The sequence below is a fragment of the Drosophila willistoni genome, chromosome 3R (genome assembly GCF_018902025.1).
Source record: "Drosophila willistoni isolate 14030-0811.24 chromosome 3R, UCI_dwil_1.1, whole genome shotgun sequence".
In the NCBI taxonomy this organism is placed as follows: domain Eukaryota; kingdom Metazoa; phylum Arthropoda; class Insecta; order Diptera; family Drosophilidae; genus Drosophila; species Drosophila willistoni.
The window spans coordinates 23854463-23875648 of NC_061086.1; the positions used below are offsets into that span (position 1 = coordinate 23854463).

The 21186-nt window shown below is 41.3% G+C and overlaps 5 protein-coding genes across 5 annotated transcripts; 2 read left to right on the plus strand and 3 right to left on the minus strand.

The window, feature by feature from the left end:
* The first annotated feature begins 470 nt into the window (after nucleotides 1-470).
* Nucleotides 471-1666, plus strand: LOC6646974 (glutathione S-transferase 1-1). The gene is made up of 2 exons (XM_002070070.4): nucleotides 471-547; nucleotides 898-1666. The coding sequence occupies exon 2, from the start codon at nucleotides 902-904 to the stop codon at nucleotides 1529-1531; it is 630 nt and encodes a 209-aa protein (XP_002070106.1). The 5' UTR covers nucleotides 471-547; nucleotides 898-901; the 3' UTR covers nucleotides 1532-1666.
* Nucleotides 1667-1824: 158 nt separating this feature from the next.
* On the plus strand, nucleotides 1825-4033 carry LOC6646973. The gene is made up of 4 exons (XM_047010766.1): nucleotides 1825-1904; nucleotides 2032-2686; nucleotides 3169-3249; nucleotides 3323-4033. The coding sequence occupies exons 2-4, from the start codon at nucleotides 2034-2036 to the stop codon at nucleotides 3957-3959; spliced, it is 1371 nt and encodes a 456-aa protein (XP_046866722.1). The 5' UTR covers nucleotides 1825-1904; nucleotides 2032-2033; the 3' UTR covers nucleotides 3960-4033.
* Nucleotides 4014-14422, minus strand: LOC6646971 (cadherin-89D). The gene is made up of 10 exons (XM_002070067.3): nucleotides 14347-14422; nucleotides 10355-11393; nucleotides 9339-10299; nucleotides 9121-9284; nucleotides 5980-9057; nucleotides 5850-5918; nucleotides 5539-5775; nucleotides 4846-5154; nucleotides 4606-4779; nucleotides 4014-4550 (listed from the first exon to the last, which is right to left on the minus strand). The coding sequence occupies exons 1-10, from the start codon at nucleotides 14420-14422 to the stop codon at nucleotides 4028-4030; spliced, it is 6630 nt and encodes a 2209-aa protein (XP_002070103.2). The 3' UTR covers nucleotides 4014-4027.
* A 2544-nt stretch (nucleotides 14423-16966) lies between these two features.
* On the minus strand, nucleotides 16967-18102 carry LOC6646970 (putative gustatory receptor 89a). The gene is made up of 2 exons (XM_002070066.1): nucleotides 17197-18102; nucleotides 16967-17134 (listed from the first exon to the last, which is right to left on the minus strand). The coding sequence occupies exons 1-2, from the start codon at nucleotides 18100-18102 to the stop codon at nucleotides 16967-16969; spliced, it is 1074 nt and encodes a 357-aa protein (XP_002070102.1).
* Nucleotides 18103-18326: 224 nt separating this feature from the next.
* LOC6646969 (caspase-3) lies at nucleotides 18327-19517 on the minus strand. Its single transcript, XM_002070065.4, has 3 exons — nucleotides 19160-19517; nucleotides 18758-19099; nucleotides 18327-18700 (listed from the first exon to the last, which is right to left on the minus strand). The coding sequence occupies exons 1-3, from the start codon at nucleotides 19488-19490 to the stop codon at nucleotides 18438-18440; spliced, it is 936 nt and encodes a 311-aa protein (XP_002070101.1). The 5' UTR covers nucleotides 19491-19517; the 3' UTR covers nucleotides 18327-18437.
* Nucleotides 19518-21186: the final 1669 nt, after the last annotated feature.

Sequence of the window (21186 nt, forward strand, 5' to 3'; positions counted from 1 at the left end):
TATATGTACATATATAAATTTTCTTTATAATGCAACAAGATTATTAGAAAGTTGCCGCTTTCTGTGGCACAACAAGTGAAGGGTAGACATATGTACATAGATACATATATGAACACATATATCAAAAACCTGCTGCCGGCATGCTCTTAATATATATTTTTCGTGCATTTACTAACGTCACACGCTTACACTTGAATATGAGCAAGAGTATGGGTAGAGATGTCTGTAGGTGTGTATGTATGTGTATACTTGGACACACACTCACGCCCCATAGTCCCCCACAGAAACAACTTGCGATTGTCTCTCTCTTTATGGTTGCCACGGAAATTCCCCTGCCTTCGCTTCTCTTTAACCGGCCGATGCCATGATGAGAATATATGTTCATTTCTATGTATGTTTGTATGTATTGCCGGCATCGCCCAGCACCAGCAGCGGCGGCGGCGGCGACCTCCAACAGCTATAAAAGCTGTCCCTCCTCCGAAGTCCATCAGTTGAAATTTTAACTTGGTACAGTGTGCATCGCGGAATTGAATAACAAACAAAAATTGTAAGTGTCTACTGTACTATATATTGTGTTTGTGTCCAAAAACAAAAAAAAAAAAAACTTGTTGCTTAGAACAATGTGAACAAAATAATAGAAATACTTTTATATAAAAAGGCTTCCTTCCCAAAAGAAAGACTAAAGCCAAATGGCGTAACGAACTAAAGAACTCTGATTGCATGACATCATGATGATGTCTCATGAGCCATGGTTAAAAACAAAAAAAACAATGGCCATAAGCCAAGTGAATTTTTTAATGATGGAAGGGGGCCAATTAAAGTTACTGGAATCTAAATTATATGGCGCGTCTAATTACAATTTCCATTTGTGTTCTCGTTTCGTTTGTTTCTGTATAGAAAAATGGCTGACTTCTACTATTTGCCCGGCTCTGCTCCATGCCGCTCCGTCATCATGACCGCCAAGGCCGTTGGCGTTGAGCTGAACAAGAAGCTGCTAAATTTGCAGGCTGGCGAGCACCTGAAGCCCGAGTTCTTGAAGATCAACCCACAGCACACAATTCCCACATTGGTGGACAATGGTTTCGCCCTCTGGGAGTCCCGCGCCATTCAAGTCTACTTGGTGGAGAAATACGGCAAGACCGATTCTCTGTACCCCAAGTGCCCCAAGAAGCGCGCTGTGATCAACCAGCGTCTGTACTTCGATATGGGAACTCTGTACCAGAGCTTCGCCAACTACTATTACCCTCAGGTGTTTGCCAAGGCTCCCGCCGATCCAGAGGCATTCAAGAAGATTGAGGCTGCCTTCGATTTCCTCAACACTTTCCTGGAGGGACAGGAGTATGCTGCCGGTGATTCTCTCACCGTGGCCGATATTGCCCTGGTGGCTACTGTCTCCACCTTCGAAGTGGCCAGCTTCGATATCAGCAAGTACCCCAATGTGAACAAATGGTACGAGAACGCCAAGAAGGTCACCCCCGGATGGGAGGACAACTGGGCCGGCTGCCAGGAGTTCAAGAAGTACTTTGAATAAGCTATTTATTTGTGTTTTTTTTTTTAAAACGTACCAAGTATTCTTTTATAATAATTTATTCATGTTCACTCAAATTTATGAACTATGTATTAAATGTGTGCTAATTTGCATTAGGCAAATAACGTAAAAACAAAACCAAAATTTATTCATTTTGTTGGCTAAACTCTTTTTTGTGTGTCGTATGATGTGGGATAAAATGGTTCTCTTAGCTCGCTTCTCTTTGCTCTATTGAAAGAGTGCCTTAGGAAAAGCTCTAGCTCTACTCTTCCTCCTCCATAAATTAAGGGCTATAAAAGCACACAAGAGTGCAGTCTGTTAGTTTCTGTCTATGGGTACAGTTGTCTCGGTTATATTTAATTAAAACTAACAACAAGTAAGCGAAATTTTTATGGAAAATTACTGAAAGAGGCAAACAAAAACAAAAAAGGAAGAACATCTAGTCACCAGCCTCAATTTGACTTTTGTTTTTATTTAAAAATAATTTCACAATTTCTCTATAGCAATGCCAGACTTCTACTACATGCTCTATTCGGCCCCATGCCGTTCCATTTTGATGACGGCCAAAGCTTTGGGATTGGAGTTGAATAAAATAAAAGTCGATCTCGATGCAGGGGATCATTTGAAGCCGGAATTCGTCAAGATCAATCCACAGCATACGATTCCGACACTTGTGGATGATGGCTTTGCTTTGTGGGAATCCCGTGCTATACTCATCTACTTGGCGGAGAAATATGGCAAGGACGACTCTCTGTATCCCAAGGATCCTCAGCAAAAGGCTTTGGTCAATCATCGCATATTTTTTGATCTGGGCACATTGTATCAGAGTTATGTTTACTACTATTATCCTCAATTGTTTGAGGAAGAGAAGAAGCCAGCGGATCCAGAGAACTACAAGAAGATTGCTTCTGCCTTTGAACAATTCAATACCCTGCTAGAGGGTCATCTATATGCGGCTGGTGAGAAGCTAACATTGGCCGATTTCGCCCTACTGTCCACTGTGTCCACATTTGAGGTGTCTGCCTATGATTTTAGCAAATATCCAAATGTGGTCAGATGGTATGAGAATGCCAAGAAGGTTATTCCCGGCTGGGAGGAGAACTGGGAAGGTTGTTTATACTACAAGAAGCTCTATTTGGGTGGAATCCTAGGCAATTAAGCTGCAAATAAAGAGAATTCATATATACCTATATTATGCATAGAAGTTAAAGAGTCGTTGACTCTAGTGTCTATCTAATCGAAACTTATCTAGCAAACGTGAGTGTGATAAGGCCAGGGCAATTAAAATGGTCTTATGAAATACATATATACTATAGTATTTAGTATATACTAGAAGCTAAGAAACACTCAGTCTTCGTGGGAGTCAAAGATAAGTTGTCTCTTTCAAGTATATACGATTTCAACAAACAAACAAGTTAACTGAGATTTTTTGTTTTGATAGCCACAAATTGAGATTAAATGTTGTTCTAGAACACACTTGAGCAACTGATGAAATTGCGAGGTGCAACTCATAGCTTATGAATTTGAAAATTAGTTTTTTCTCTTCTTCACTCTCTTCGATGATTTGTTAATTATCACCCGAACTTAATTGGTTTATCGTCACATTGTCAGTTATAGAATTTAATATAAAAACTTTAAAGCCAACAGAGAGTCAGTCAGTTGTACATTGTTGCTCTTAGCCATAAGAACCACTCGACCAGAAAAAAAAGCCCCGAAAATATGTAAGTTTTTTGTGTGTTTTTATTTAGTAGCTGGAAACGTGCTTATTTGATGAATTGTGACTATTTTTGACAGTAATATGGAGTTCTATTACCGACCCGGATCTGCTCCCTGCCGTGCTGTCATTATGACTGCCAAAGCCATCGGCGTGGAATTCGACAAGCAAATCATGATCAATACACGAGCCGGAGATCAATTCAAGCCGGAATATTTGAAGATGAATCCACAGCATACGATTCCCACATTGAATGATAATGGCCTCGCCTTGTGGGAATCACGTGCTATTATGGTATATCTGGTGGAGAGTTATGCCAAAGATGATAAACTCTATCCGAAGGATATTGAAAAGCAAGCGGTTATCAATCAATTGTTATACTTTGACTGTGGCACCTTGTACAAGAGTTTCGCGGACTACTATTATCCACAGATCTTCCAGAAGAAGCCCGCCGATCCAGAGCTTTATAAGAAAATCGAAATAGCCTTTGGCCATTTGAATACCACGCTGGAAGGCAAAAAATATGCCTTTGGTGACAATCTGACCATAGCTGATATAGCCCTTTTGGCCAGTGTGTCTACCTTTGATGTGGCTAAATTTGATATAACAAAGTACTCGAATGTCAGCAGATGGTATGAACTGGCCAAGAAGGTAACACCTGGTTGGGAGCTCAATTGGTCTGGCTGTTTGGAGTTCCGCAAATATTTCGATAACTAATTAATTTCTTGGTGTATTATTGCACTTGATTATGTTCTTATAAATAAAACTTGTACTACACTTAGATACTAAAACAATGAATTCGATTTACTAAATTCGAGTGGACGTCGAAAGGACTGCTCTAGATTATGTAGGCGCTGCTCCAAATCATTCATGGAGTTACGCAGCGCATGGCCCCGCGGACGTAGCGATATCTGAGGCGAATGTTGCATCAGATCGTCCTTGACCCCTGAGAAGGAGTGTCGCACACAAGAGCGCTTCTCGAATCTTGTGTTCTGATAGTGGGGCTGATGCTGGATATGTTGACAGTTGCTGCTGCGACAATTGTGAGCCACCAGAGGCTCATCTGTTTTCAGGGAATCCTCATAGGTATCGCTACTGTCCGTTGTATTCGGTGGCTGTTGACGCAATTCCAAATGGGCCTTGGCATGACGGGGACAAAGAACTTCGGCATTATTAGAGCGTTTCACACTGCTGCTGTGCTGAAAGGAATCCGGTGAGGTCTCGTAAAGTTCTCGACTGCTCAGGAACTCTACGCCAGAGTCCTGTCCCGTTGAGTGGAGTGAGAACAACGAAGTCTCATAGTTGTTGCTGCATAAGAAATTTCTATTATAGATGATGTCTAGCGATTTTTTGTTATGCTTACAGATTGTTAACGGGCTGGCAGGAATTATATTTTAGCACAAATGGTGTGCTGCTTGCCCCGCCTCCAATGCCTCCTCCTATGCTACCATCTTGTGCTGCGGCCGCTGCAGCTGCAGCCTTGGCAATGGACTTGGGTAGTGGCACATCAATATATTCGCGTTGGCGGTGCTGTTGCCTAGAGTTAGAGAGACAGTCAGAAACCCGTTTGGGCCACGAAGAAGCCATTCAGCCATTCACTTACTCGTTCAGGTACTGATGATGCTGGTGCTGCGTGGCCAAAGCTTGTTGCTGATGATGATGATGCAACTGCTGCTCCAATTTCTCAGTGGCCGTGGCCGTCGATTGGGTCTGGGCCGAGGAGCACACGGATTCGGGCATAAAAGCACTAGTTGGCCGTTGGCTACCCGAGCTGCCCTTGCTGCAGCGTTGTGTGTGTCGTTGCTGGCGCTGCTGGCATCGCTGTTTGCCACGATGCGAATTGTTAATGCCCGCTATGGTATAGGTGAGACCGGCTTCCGAGGCGGCGAAATTGCGTTGAGACCAGAGAATACTACAAAGAAAGAAAGAAAGAAGAAGAAAAAACCGTCAATGTAAGATGACATTTGAGTGGCATTCACATCTATGAGCTAAAGTTGTCATCTAGGAGATTGCCTGTTGGTTGTTGTTCTTGCTTTTTTTACAGTTAGAATTTTATCGGACAGGTGTAGACATAATTGCAGCCGGTTTTTTTTTTGCTGCAACACAAGCAAGAACAACAACAACAAGAACCAAAGGCAAGGAATTGTAATTGACTTAATATTTATTTAAGCTGTCGCTTTGAAGGCTTTTCTTTTGCTATGGCTAACAGAAATATATTTTAAATATTTTGAGCTAAAATCTAAGTGCGCCTTTTGGCCAGCAGTCTTTTTGTTTTTTGTTTCTTTTTTTGAGTTACCGTTTTTGCCGCAGACAGAGATAGCAACAGGCGGCCACAAGTGCTCCCAGACTAATCAAGGCCAAAAGAACGAGAGTCACAAACTCCAGACCTCCCACAAAACTGGAAGCGGTGGCGTGTGTGGGTCTTGGAACTTGTCCGAATTCGGCCAATTCGATAATACGGGGCATGGCCTTTGTGGCATCCACTCTATGTTGCTGCAACTGAAGTGCATCGAGTTGTAGGCCAGCCAGTGAGCTAAAGAGAGAGAACAGTTGACAGTTGTGGGTCAAATGCGTGGAGAAGAAGAAAGATTAATGGTGTCTACTTACTCCTGCAGTTGTTCCATTTCCACTATGGCATTTGTATGTGGATCCACGGCATATATATAGGCATTAGTGCTAGAGAGAGAGACGTTTTCATTAGTTTTCCCAATGATATTGCCAGATTTCAGTTACTTACGAGGCTTCCAATCCTCCTGCATGGGGTTCGAGTAATCTTACACGTACATCCTTGCCAATGGCTTCGCTCAGAGCCTCCATTAGCCCCTCAATTTTACTCTCCACCTCTATGGGTTTACCGGCGACAACCAATAGCACCTGCTTGGACTCGTCTATGATGTAGACAAAGACATTGACAATGCCACTTCGACCATCATCCGCACCCAATCGATCGGTGGCCTTTACATCGAAACCATAGATTCGTTCATCCATTGGCAAATCACCAAGAAGACGAATGTTGCCCGTTGTCTCATCGATGCCAAAGAGACACGTTGGCTCATTCAGCAGGCGATAGCGAATCTCCGCATTGATACCCTCATCCGCATCTGAGGCAACTACCCGAGTCACTGGATAACCAAAGCTGGCGCTACGAGGCAATACTGCTACAATCGGTTGCCCATTGCCACGAAACTTGGGTGGATTATCGTTCTCATCCGTAATGTGTACGAGGATGCGGCATTCATTGGGCGAGAGGCCTTCAATGCGTTCGTCCACCACGGGATAGGACACCTTGGCATAGTTACGGGCCTCTCTGCTAAGGCGATCCGCCCGTATGCGTAGTTGATAGCGTGATATGTGTTCCCTGTCAAACGATTTTAGGGCATAGAGCAGCATATTCTTGGCATCGTACTCGAAAGGCGGATGGGCATCTGTCTCGTCCAGGCCTTCCTCCAGCCACAGCGACCAGCGATAGTTGTCGGCATTCAATCCGGCACTTAGATTCAAACGCATCACTTCAGTTGGCGCCTCATTGTTTTCACTCAACTTAACCTCAAAGTAGGGATGGTGGAAGATTGTCACATTTACGGGCACTTCAGTGGTGGGTGTCGTCGTGGAGGTGGTCACCGCTTGACCCTGCAGATTAACTATGACAACAGCGGTGGCAGATAGTGCCGGACTTCCCAGATCTGAGGCAATAACTGAGACATTCAGATGTTCATAATCATTGTAGCCACTGATGTGCGACACTGTGGTGATGGTTCCATCGCGGGAGTCGATCTGGAATAACGGAGCCTGCATCTCCTGATGACGAATGGAGTACAGAACCAGTCCATTGCCATTTCCCACATTGTCCTTGTCAATGGCGGCCAGTTGCTTAACGAATGTACCCGGCTGGGTACTCCGATCCAGATAGGCTTTATAGACGGGCAGCATTTGGGTTCTATCCGTAACTTGTGGTATGTACTTGATGGCCTTTGTCTGTTCGTCGTAGCCAATGAATTCGGGACGATTGTCATTGATGTCCAACACATTGACCTCCACATTCACGCTGCTGGACATCCGCTGCAAAGGCGGAGCATTGTCAGTGGCCACAACCTGGAAATTGTATTTGTCCTTCAGTTCACGGTCCAGTTGCCCATTGATCTTAAGCACCCCCGAAGCTGGTTTGATGGTGAAAGGCAGCTCAAGGTCACTAAGGCTATAGGTTACGTTGGCGTTCTCGCCAAAGTCCATATCAATGGCCATCAGTTGACCCAACACACTGTCCTTGTAGTCTCCTTCGGCTGTGTCGAAGCTATACCAGGACTTTTTGAAAGTTGGCGCATGATTGTTCACATCCATCACTGTGAATCGCAGGCAAGTGGTATCCTTTAAGCCATCAATGTCTGTTACACTCAGATTCACCAATATCTCGATGTTGGCAGCCAGTGGATAGTTAACCGAGAGTTCTCCGCTAAGTTTATCCATGTTGAAATATCGCACTCCTTGCAGCTTAATCATGGGCATAGCCGGAGAACGTTTAACCTGCTCAGCCACAAGTTCATAGTGGAGCAGAGCATTCTTTCCAAAGTCCTCGTCACTGGCACTCAATTGCAAGAGCTTAGCCCCCACCGGTGTATCCTCGTAGACGGCAAATAGTGGACACTTTGGATGTAGGGAGCGGGCAAAGCGACGACGGGACTTGGCACGGCCTACGACTCCCCTCTCCCTATCCATATGTAGACGCGGAGATCCGGGAATGTGATAGGGAGGCGGTGCCAGCATCATTGTGGCCGTAGCCGATGGAGCCATCAATGCATTGGAGCTTTCCACAAAGTAAATCTCCATATCCGTTGTGTATTCCCGGATCTCCAATCTTGAGTCTTTGAAAACAGAAATACGCTCAAAAATGGGAGCATTGTCGTTGACATCAGCCACCAGAATTGTCAAATGGGCATAACCCGACAAGCCTCCAGAATCGGCAGCTATGATCTTTAGATTGTACAGCTGCTGCTTCTCTCTGTCCAGTCCCCGTTTGCCCGTGTAACTGATCCGAAAGTAGGGACCACTACTGAGCTTAAAATTCGATTGCATGAAGGAAGTGTGCAGTTCCTGGTACTTGAACTCATCATTCCACTGATCGGTCAAGTTGAATATGTTAAATGCCCCTGTGCCCGCTGGAATCCTGTGCTGACTCCCATTAGTATTAGAGCTGACATTCACAAACTCAATGGTGAATTCTTCACTGTAGTCGCCCTGCAGTTGGACCCGGAACTCTGCGTTTACTCCTTCATCTGCATCGTTTATAAGTATGGCCTGGTTCATGGACAACTCTGTTCCGGGTGCACAATTCTCGTTGATCAGACCCACATAGGTGAGGGCATTGAACTTTGGGGCGTTGTCATTGACATCGTCTACCTTTATATTGACTTGATAGATTCCAGCTCCGCTTACCAGACCCGTGCTATACTCTACAATCACAGTCAGTTCATAGCTGGCTTGTTGCTCGCGATCCAGTCCAATCAGTGTTAGCAGTGTTCCATCCTCCGTGATGGATATCTTATTGACCACCTCCTGTTGGTTGGCTATAATGTAGCGCAGTTTGAGATTGGTGTCTCCGGCCAATCGACGTGGCAGACGGCGCTTCGACTTGGAACTACGGCTGCGATTACGACTGCGGAAACGACTGCCCAGTGTAAGGTTACTTTCAGGCATCTCCCGGAAGCTGCCCAACTCGTTATTGACCACATTGAGGCCATTTTTATAGAGCAGCTGACCAATGATGCCACCCACCAGATTCTCCTCCACATGGAAGTTGATTATGTTCATGTTAATCTCCCTGAAAGTGAAAAAAAAGAACAAATATTAGCCAAGAACTTAGGTTTCTTGCCATTGGACTTACTCTATAACTGGGCGTATGGGCACCTTCTGCTCTGGCTTGGCAACAATGTGAATTGTGAGATTCGTAATGAGCACCCCTTCATCGCTGAGTTCCGTCGAGGCAGCTGTGGTTAGAGGTGGTGAACTACGCGATATGATCAGCGGCTTGGATGAGTTGGCAAAAAGCTAAGGAATAGAAACAATAAGACTTCCGTTGGGAGTTGTTTGCATGTTACTCACATAATTTGCCACCGCCTCAAAGTTATAGACTTTGCGTTTGAATTCCGACAATTCCCTGATCACTGTTATAATGCCCGAACGCTCCTCTATGGCAAAGGGTACACCCTCCGAATAGGTATGCAGTAGGTCGTACATTATCTCATCTTCACCATCATAGATCAGAGTGGTCCGCACCTGACCAACTGATGTGCCCAATGCAGTTTGCCCACCCACCCAAAACTCGTAGGGAGCCCCAACAAAATCAATGGCCTGATCATCTATGGTTGCATACACTTCAATCGTAATCACGGCCAAGGAGAAGCGACGCTCTGATGGATTTGTAGGCTGATCACTGGCCTCCACAAATACAGCAATGCGGCCACGCCTGAGGGGCCCACCCACATAGATGGTTCCATTCTTATTGTCCAATCGAAAGGGTATGTAGCCACTGCCTTTGGGGCGCTGCAGCTCGTATAGCAACTGCCCGTTTGGTCCATCGTCGGGATCGTGGGCCACCACTTGACCAATCTTATGGCCAATTGGTGCAGTAATTGGCACCTTGAACTCATAAAGGTTGCCATGATCAAATTTGGGAGTATTGTCGTTGGTGTCCAGCAAAGTGATGTCTACACGAACCCGACTGGGACCAGGCTTTTTCAAATGCTTGTCATCTAGATAGGATGGATTCCGCTCCAAGGCCTCAACATTTAATTGAATCGATTTGCGTTTCTCTCGATCGAGCAGACGATCATCTCGTACAGTAATCCAACCGGAGCGTGAGTCAATGCGAAAGGCACCAGCGGCATCTTTGGTCTCCACCAGATTATACAAAAATTCCGAATTCTCACCCTGGTCACGATCAAGAGCATTCACTTGAAGTACACTAAAGCCTGTGGGTAAATTTTCCACTATAGAAATATTGTAGAAATCGGCCTCGAACTCTGGCACATTGTCATTCAGATCAAGAACCTCGACTTCAATGCTGCAATGGAATAGAGTTAAAAATGTACTTGTGATTTATTTATGGAAAAACTTACCGAGCTAACGCCTTCTTGAGGGGATTGTCCTTCTGTCGGGCCTCCAATTGAATTACAAAACTATTGCCCGGCAAACTCTCTTCCTCCAAGTCGATTTCTTTCTGCAAATACATAACTCCATTGTGGGGATTCACACGGAATAGTTGTCGCTCATTGCCGGAAATGATTTCATAAATAAGTGTGGCATTCAGTGAATCCTGATCGAAGGCCATAATGGGTGGAGCAAAGTACAGAGGAATGCGTACAGGAACTCCAGTCATGGGATAGAACTCATTGATCTTGGTCCGATAAACTCCTTCAGTGAATTTCGGTGGTAAATCGTCTACATCCCTCACATTGATTGTAATTGTAGTGTTGGCCTGATTGGCTGGAGTTCCACGATCCCAGGCAAAAATTGGTAAATTGAATTGCCTGATGCCATTGTCAAAGTCCAGTTCTCGTTTCAGGATTAGCAGTGGCCGGTGGGGACTCTTTAGGGCAAAGTATGGACTGCCATCGGCTGATATCTGCTCGGGCACCGTGGTCATGCTAAAGTGAATCTCCGAATTCGGCGTATTGGGTTTGTCACGATCAAAGGCCTGTACTCCTTCGAAGACTATGCTCTCCACAGCTGTATTCTCATCCACATCGATCACATATGGAGTATTTAGAAACTCTGGAGCATTATCGTTGACATCCTCAATGTAAACGGTAATGGAGAGATAGCTGCCCTCCTCCAGTTTCTCCTGACGGCCAGCGCAGAGTATGCGAAATTTCAACAAATTTCTGGGTACATCACGATCCACCAAGCGCTCCAATGAACGTGCGAGACTAACCACCAGAGTTGTGGCATTATATTCCGTCAAATTAAAGTATTTATGATCGCCGCTGGCATCGGCGCCCTTGAGGGCGACACTGGAACGCGGATAGGCCTGCAGCCGTAAAATCTCTTTGCCCACCTGGGCATCTTCTCTCAGTCGTATGAAACGAACACCTTCGCTTTCAGCAGCAACTCCATCCAGCGTGTGAAACGAACATCCAGCGACACTGCCGGAGGTTGCTAAAGTGGGGCACAAACAGAAATGATTAGAGATCGCCAAAAACAAAAAAGTAAAAATAATCTCGACAAATTGTTGCGCTGTCTCCTCCGTTGCCATGCAAATTTAGAGCACTGAGAACCAAAAAAACGCAACCACAATTGAACATGGTCGCCATCATGGGGGAACGTGCGATGCGAATTTAAAGGAGAACTGGCGCCTAACCAAAAACTTTCTACGTTTGTCGCGTGGCCCATGCTCAAGTTGCAACACTTTTCCACATGCATTCAACTGTCGCCTAGTCGTCGCCTAGGAGTCGTTTCTGTTGTTGGAGAGCCCTGCAATCAGCTTGCGAATTTTATACTGTTTTTTTTTTTCTGTCTTGGTTTTTGTTTCTTCTCTGCTGCAGTTCCCACCCTCATGACATAATTAACAATTTTTTCTTGCCATGCAGTGACAAGCGGAGTTGAAATTTCTGACGACTGTCAGCCCGACTTACTGACTGACTGACTGACTAACTGACTTTCTGACATTTTTTCGGAACATCTTCTACAACGAGAAAATATATATCATTGTTGCTGTTTGGTGTTGCCCCCAGTGAAATCTTCAAGTCAGTTGTCGTTGGTGGTTTTTTTTTTCAACAATTTTCATAGGCATTGCTTGTTTATTGTTTTATTTTATTCGTGTTATTGTTGTTGCAGTGCAATTTAAGTTTGCAGCTGCAGTTTCTATTATTTACTTGCAGTTTCTAGTTCACTTTGGTGTGAATTGTTTGCGTTTGCGTTGAGTTAGTCCAAGTCCATGAATATGGAAATGTGAGTCCGCAATTGGCCTCAAACAGGTGGAACTGAATTGTCAGGATTCTTTGCGTTTCCCAGCATAGTCACAAATGATTCCAATCTATGCATATCTGTTAACAAATAATCCGTAATCTAGTTTCTCACATTAAGCCCCATTGCTATGGGTTAAAATGTCTTTAGCCAAGTTTAAATATTGTAGGTAAAGATAAAAGAATCTTTGAGCCAAATGTTTTAAACTTTTGCGTTTAGTTCTAAAATCTCTTAAATTTGATGGTATTAAAGAGTAGAGCGAAATATCAAATTTAATTTAAAACTTAAAGTTTGATTCCCAAATTTTCATTGTTGATATTTTGTTTATATATTTTGTTTATATACAAATCTCACAAGAAAGAACAGTGAGTCATTTTAAATGGGTTTTTTAAATCAATTTTGAAATACTCTTTGGTATTACATTCAAAATAAACCGATTTAAAGTCTTCTTTTAACAAAAATGAAGCAAATTGTGTTTTGGTTTGCCAATATTAAGCTAATTTTTTATTTTACATAAAGAATAATGGTTTATATGCTAAAAAACATTGGATTGGTAAATAAAATACAAAATTTTCGCATTGTAAATGAAAAGACCTCATCTTTACCTATTTCAAAATCATATCCATTACTTAAATATTGCTATCTTTATGATTGATCAAAGATTGAATATATATATGTCTGAAATATTCTATATATATTTTTTATAAGTAACTAAAATTTGTCGAGTTTTATTTTCTATCTTGAACATTTATAGATTTTGTTATGCCAGTTAATGCATGGCAAGAGTTTGTTAAATAAGCAAATCTCCATGAAAAGAAAGTTATAAAAAACCAACAAAAATAAAAAACAATATACAAAACAATTTCTTGAAAAAAAGTTTGAAAATATTTGGCAATTTATATTAATAATGAAGAATAATAATTATTATAATCCAACCAAGGAGTCTCCTCGTCTAAAAATCGTATAGACAATTGAAAATCAATTTAAACTCTCTGAGATAAATCCTGGATGATTTAATAATATTAAAAATAATATTTGAATAGCCTTTAATATATAATTTTCTTGTTATTATCTCTATTATATTATAACACATCCGAAATAGCTTTATTTTAGTTTAATTGTATTTAAAATATTATGCTTCAAGTTTTAACGATTTAGTATATGAACAAATATTTCTTGAAGTCTTAACATTATTCTTTTAACAGTTTAAACTGCTTTGTTATGAAAAATCGTATCTTTCATAAGCCATTATGATGGTTTTTGGTTAACAATATATAAAGTCCAAACCGATTTCCATAGAATTTATCATACTTGTTGCCGGAGCATTGTTCTTTCCATTAGATTGCATTTATCACTTTCATGTGTTTGGTGTTTCTTTTGTAACGGTCAATTTTCATTTCCCACAAACATAAATGCTATTCTAATTCTCATAAGAACAAAATAACTACAAATTATTCATAAATGCACACATTTCACATTTGTCTTAAACACTTGGCACTTGTCTTTGCCGTGACACCAACTAAAAACAATTTCCATGTAGTTGGCCGGGGATTTCATTCAAGTTGTCCAAGAACATTAAGTTTATGCGGTCATTCCAAGTAACACAAACAAATTAAAAATTTAATTAGAACATTGCCACACACAATTGTAGATATCTACATACACACAAAAGAAGCACTTGGGTGACTTGCCGGTTCACTTCTGGGTTCACACTCTCGGAGTTAATGTGTCTGTGTGTGTAAAGTGGCAAGGAGCAGGTTAAGTAAAAGAAATGGGTTAGCAAGGAGAAAAATTTGGGTCACTGTGTAAATTAGAGGGGCAACTGGGCAGGCTGGGACACATATTTTGTTGAAAATTGCCAATTGACTTCAATGGCATTGATCGATGCAGATTTCCGAGTCTATGTGTGCGTGTCTCTGCCTGAGGAAGAGTTGTCGCAACTGCATTTCATTTAAAAATTTGGGTTATTTAACGGATCAGTAAGCAACAAGATAAACTTGTTTACTTGCAAACGCAACTAAAAGACTTAGGCGACAAACTGCACTTGACAAACATGGGCCTAGCCGAGCCAGTGGAACACATTTGATTTACACAAAACACTCTCTGGACAGAGATTAATGATGATCATATTTCATTTTGAACTTGCCTTGCACTTGGCCTGTTTGTGCCACATTTTGGCTTAACAAAAATGCAAAACACAATAAAAATATTAAATCAGCCATATTCCGTTTCAAGTTATTAATCCATTCATATAGTTATCCTTTGCTATGGCTCTAGTAAGAGTCTCTTGTGATCACATTGCGAACGAAACGCACGACAACCGACTAGGTAAACACTTCACGACCAACTGAAGCGATGAGTCCGCCTGCAAGTGGGGTTCAGTTTGAGAGTTTGGTCTACTAGGTGAGTGTGTGAGTGTGAGTGTGTGATGAGACTAGTTTTCCATAGTGGAAAACACTAATAACCACGACAAGTGGCAAAGTGGCAAGGAAAAATCTTCTTGCAACAGATTAAATGAGAGAGTGGGAGACACAGACAGAGAGAGAGGGAGAGACATCCTTGGGTTTGTATGCCCCAATGAAATGAACATGTTTAGTGCTAAACTTGAGTTTGCCACTTGTCTCAGAAACCGTTGCGGCTTTTGTCTTACCTTTTCTCTTTCTTTCTGTCTTTTTATTGCGTGTTGAAAAACACAAAAGGCAATCAAATGAAATGCACCAAAGAAAGAAGGAAGGAAGGCCCAGCAGCAGCAGCCAACTCGTTGCTTTGTAATCATAAAAATAATAAAGCAAAAGAAGAAAAATACATATAAACAACAAAACTTATTAACATAAACATAAACATGCAGCCAACAAGAGACAGAGAGTAAGCAATAGAGAGAGGGCCAAAGATGGCCCAAAGGCAGGTAACAAATGATGAGTTGATGATGCGCCCAGTGAAATGTGGAGTCAACATTTGTTGCCACTGCGAATGGCCATGGCCAGCAAGCGCATCAAGTCAAAAATCAAATACAAAACAAATTGCCGCTTGGGATGGATGAACAATACGTCGATAAGCCCAACTGCAAAGGCGTCTTAACGGTTCTTGGCATACCATCGCTACACCTCACACCTCAGAGATCTGCACTCATATGTAAGAAACTGGCAACAAAAGCTTCTCGCTTATGAAAAAAGAAGCTATACACCTGAACAAAAAATGATGTATATGCATTTTAAAATTTCAATTCTATGCAACATTTACATACCTCAATAATCTTATATTATTCTACAAAATATTTCTTTAAGAAATCTCAACTAATCCAGATCAAAAATGACTTAAAATTATTAATTTTTTCATGTTTTCCTTCAGTGTAGTTTTTGAGTATTGTGGTTAATAGCCTTACATAACACTCGAGTGGAGCTGGAGCTGGAGCTGGACTGACCAAATGGCAGCAGCCTACGCAAGTTGCAGGTAGCCAGCCAGGGTAGTGCGATCGGCCCAGCGGCTTGGAAAATTGGCGCGTGCGAATGCTTCTGCTCAATCCATGGCTGGCTGTTGGTCTGTTGGTTATCCAAAAGCTTGGATACTCGAAGAATTAATGCTAATAAGCGAGGGCAGCCTTCAGAGTTTTATATCCAAAGTGAAAGCAGGAAGAAGTCAATATGCTAATACATTTTATATAAATTTGTAATAGCCAGATTATGTGTACATACTAACGCTATTAGGCCATGTAGGCCAATCCAGCAATGGCCATGCTCTGGTGGACTCTGAAATATGAGACACCCTTTCAAAATATCTTTGGCAAAACAGGACTCAGGTAAACTTAAAGCGGACAGGTGAATAACCTTTTGGCTTATCGATCTATGTCTATAGCTTTATTCTCTTAATAACCCGTAGAGTTATAATATCATTAAACTTGTTCGGCTTTTAGTTTCATTTTTATTTGTTGTTGTTTTTTCTTAGTTTTTTACTGCCAACGACTTTCGTTTCCAGTTTATGCAACTGACCAAATGACAAAAACGTTTCACCAAAATCAAAATTGACGATTGCGACACACTAAAAAGACAAATATATACAATCTAATTCCAAACAATTTGTTGACAAAAGATTATCGTTTTGCATTTGTCGTTTATTTATTAGTTACGTTTTAGGGTGTCAAACTTTGTCCCATTAACTATCAAAGCATTCAAAACTGGATCAGGTCAATGCAATAAATGTGAAGCAAATGTTTTTTTTTTAAATTTCAATGGCATAAATTGTATTCATGTGATTATAAGAGGCAAAAGGGAAATGTACTTGTAATTGTTGATTGTTTAGGATAATCCTTTTATCAATTATGGGAACTGTGTTGCAATATTTGGAAAAATCAATCAAAATATTCAATTTTCATATATTTTTTGAAAAACTCTAACGTTTAAAAATGATGTCAATCTCATTCTGAGTTAGTAGTCAAGACACAAACCCCAAAAGCTCTCAAAACTTGACCAGCTGAAAAGCTATTCTTATATATTATTTGAGATTATTTCTGAATATATTACACTTAAGTAAATATTGAAGACCCTAAAATAACTTCAAGTCAATATTAAGGGCACACTTTTATCATTCCATTTGTTATATTATTATAAATATAATACCTTTATTTGGAATATTATAGCAATAAAGATATACATTATAATGTGTACTACGTTGTCATTGGTTTATGGAGTACTAGATCCAATAAATTTGATTTGCCTTTCTTTGTATGAATATGAAGTCATGTGTATTTCCATTATTAATGACAACTTTAACTAGCGCTTCATATTCTCCAAGGTGAATTGCAAGATGATAACAATAAAGTTCACAGCATAAGATACTAGAAACAACCAAAAAGCATTGTCAAGGGTAAAGAGACCCAAAATTGTAAACTTAACACTGCCCAAGGGGGACATTAGTAAAGGAATTGTTGGTCCCATAGCCTAATAGAAAAAGAATGTGGGAAAGATAAAGGGAGAGTGTGACTTGATGTGATTAAACCTACCTTCTCTAGACTTAAATTATCGGGGGTATAACCCAATTGAAGATATCGACGACATAGTCTCGAGTGTCGCACCTGACAGAGATGGGCCACCATCACCAGGGCGTATAGCTGAATGGCAACAATGATGCAATAATTCGATATGGTCAGAGGAACGCCATGCTGGGACACAAAGTATGACATGTAGGCATACATGTTGGCCAAAATGTTGATAAAGTTGCCAATGACCAGAAGGAATATTCCCAATTGGAAAGTGCTGGAAAACTTGCTGCTCATTCTAAGCCAATGACGTTCCCTTTTCAATGGCAGAGATTGTCCATCCTCTTCCTCCAATTCGTTTAAATTGGCCACCAGTAGAAGCAATCCACCAAAGATTCCATTGGCATAGACACTGCTCACATGTTGAACATAGAGTTCTATGCCATAGCCCAGGAGTTGAGGCCAAGGTAAACGTTTGGCCGAGTCCTGCAGAAAGGGAATATTACACAAAACCTCGTATAGGGAGAGAAGAAGCTTAGTCCAAAGCATTAGAGTAGCTGGCCAGGATAATCTGGTAGTGTGATGCAGATTAACAAATTGATTTAAAAGATGAGCCAATTGCTGGCGCTGCCACAAATGACTGGCCAATAGAATAAGAGATATTCCTATGTCTCCAGCCATTGTGCCCAAGGCAATGTAATTGAAAAACGAGGAATGCTTCACATTTGTCGCCTTGTATAATGCTGCACTTTGCATCAGAATGAAGGGGGCAATTGCCACCAAGATGAGCCATTTGAGGAAAGCACTCAGCGTCAGCAGCCGGCGACATCGAACGCCTTCCCTGTCATTGTAGGCAACCGGAGCCAAAGATAGTAATTGCCACAACCGAAAGAGCAGGCAGAGCCCACAAACATGCGGAAATCGTGGCATGTCCTGGCCAACTGAAGTGACCACAGGGATTCATCATAAATATATACGGGATATAGTAAACTATTGTGGCCACCCTAGGTGTCTAGGCAGCTGAGAACTATCTAGCTGCCATCTAAGTTATATAGAGCAGTCAACTGGCGCTCGTTATCGCGCCCCAGAGGCATTAAGCCAATTCTAGATAAGTACTGCAAAAGCAAAAACACAACACAACGACGATCGATATATACATATAAACAAATAGCAAACATTATTATTAATACAAATTGTTGTTATATACTTCTGTTCTCTGCTGACTCAACTCCACCTTCCGCCGATTTCATTAATTGATGTTAGCTTTATGTCTTGGGCTTTACACGCAACTGAAAAGTTTTTGTCAGAGTGGACATAAAGTTTGGCATTTCCTTCATTTGGTTGAGAGCCTCGTTCTTTGTATTCGATTGATACTCGTAGGCTACCTTTCGATTAACAGCCGTCAGGAGACGCAGCAATTCAACTCCTTCGGGCCGCAGAGCCTCGTCACAGGCGGCTAGATCAAGAATTCTACACAGGCACTGTATAAACCAAGAGCCATCGTCCACATTACGAAAGGAGAAGTATTCTAAAAGGTAAACATTCGATTAGTAGCTCTTATGAAATTCTTCAGTTCAAGACTTACTCTCGAATGTGGAGTAGTAGACAAGCATATCAGCTGTACTGGGAATGGCATAGGTAACAGGCTGAGGGGCCGCCGGAGCAGCTGGTGCTGGTCCAAGATCTCTGGTCATTACGGCAAACGTGGATGTATACTCCACGGCCTTTTCCAAATTCTCACCACGACAGGCTTGAATGAAGAAAATCTTTGGTTTATTGACCAACGTTTTGCAGTTGTCGCCCAGAAAAGGATTCCACAAACGTTCCACCGGATACGACATGTCCTTGGCATAGACCTTGCCCTCAGAGCCATGAGACATGACCGTCAGCACAAAGGAATCATTTTGACTGTGATCCTCACGAGCCACTAAAATGGAAAAAACAAATTTGGTTATTCATTTTCAGTAAATTTGTTGCTTGGGCTTACCTTCTTTAAGCAGTTTGTTGATCTCCTCAAAGGTCAGATCATTATACACTCTCACATCGAAACCAAAGCTCAGTAGAGTGTTCTGCATAACATCCCGATCACGTTCTGTGCCCACGCGTTGCTTCTGACCCTTGACGTCCTTATGATTGAGAATCAAGGCTATGCCAGCACGGGGACAATTCTCGTAGGTGTCATCGGTTGTGGGCCGGGATATAATGATACGCCTCAGATCGGCCTCCGAAGTGGGCGTCTTGGCGATTTGTGTGGCATCCGCTTTGTCTTTCTTGTGCTTGTTCTTGCTACCGAAGAGTGAGAAATCCGCTTCGTCCATTTTGTGACTGTGTGTTCCTAATGGTAACCTGTGACTAAGCCCCTACCGATCGAATGCCAAAGAAAAAGCTCACGTACCGCGTAACCAGCAGTTGGATCTTATCTAATCAAAAATGCAGCTAAATTTCTTATCAGCAAACCAAATTATTGCCGAGTGGGCCTTCATAGACTTCTCTCTCTATCTTTTACTCTCTCTCTATATATTCTCCGCATCCATCTTGTGCTCTCTATGTGTTGATTAGCCTGCTCTAAGGGAAGCTCCGCTTATTGCCGGCAATTGGCAGTTAATAGAATGAGTTTTGAGTTGCACGAGACAATTTGATTTGGGCAAACGGGGCACGCCCTCAGAGACATGGAAATTGCGAACATCCGCCCCAAAAGTTAATGTTTTTCCAATACCATTAGATATGCGCACAATGAAAAATAAAACCAAGTCGCATTTCAAGTCGATGCTGGAGTAGAAGGGGGGTGCCATGGGGTGCAAAATCTTTTGCCACGCCATTTAAATTTTACACGCACACAAAGTAACGGAAACCGGAAATGAGTATGGCACTGGCATCCAAGGAGTTTCTTGCCACACCGAAGTATCGAGCAAGACAGAAAAGGAACAGGGAAAGAACAAAAATAAAGCGCAAAATTTTTCGTGTGCCATTACAAAAACATATTTTTTATTATTTTTTTTTAATTTTTTTTATTTGTTAATATTTTTTATTTTATGAATTTAAATACTTTGAAAAGAAATTACGTATTCTAATTTTATTCGATATTTGAAAATGTGCAGAATCGAAAAAACTTAGTAAATTTGAATCAAAAAACTTTATAATACCCTCTGCAAGGCTATAATTACATATGATTTATATATTTACAAAATGCATAAATTTTACTCAATATATTTCACCAAAAATGATTCAACTATAAAAATAAAATAAGCGTTGATATTTTATTAAATCATTTTTAATTTTTGTTAAATTAATTTTCATGATGGATTTCAAAGGGGAATTTCAAAGGGAAAAAAAATAAAATATTTCTTATTGTAAATAAATCTACTCCCATCTTTTGAATAGATAAACTAACAAGAAAGTATTTCCAATTTACTGTTTGTTTACTCGATTTTAATGAAAACATATTAAGAAAATTTCAACAACTAAAGAGAATTAAAAAACGTATTGGTGAATCCAAATATTTTGATTTCTAGGCATGGGGTCTTGTTATTTATTTAAAAATTTAAGCGCCATAAATTAAGGTTCATCACAGAGTTAACAGGAATAGTTCAAGGGGAATATCATAATGTTATTATGATCTCGCCTTTTCAAAATTCAAACCGCGCGCGTTTCACTCATTTGGTCACAAAAAACGCGCGCGTTTTTAAAAACCGCTTGCAAATGCAATGTTGTCGCCAGCGCTTCTTTCCCGCAAGATCTGGCCTATTTTTATTGGCAAAAAAATAAAAAAAAAAACAAGATAAGCCAAAATGACAACACTGCATAGAGCAAATATTTACTTTTTTAAGGCGAATGTTCAAATTTTACCGCGTTTGTTGGCATAATCGGTATAAGTTGGCCTCATTGGTTGGAGTTGGCATCAATTGCTCGTTTTCGACTCTTTTGTTGCATGTTCGACCTTAAATGGCTCGAGTTCCAAGTGGTTGCAAGGAGTTTGGTGTGGTATCGGGTGGTTGCAATGCGATTGCGGGTAAA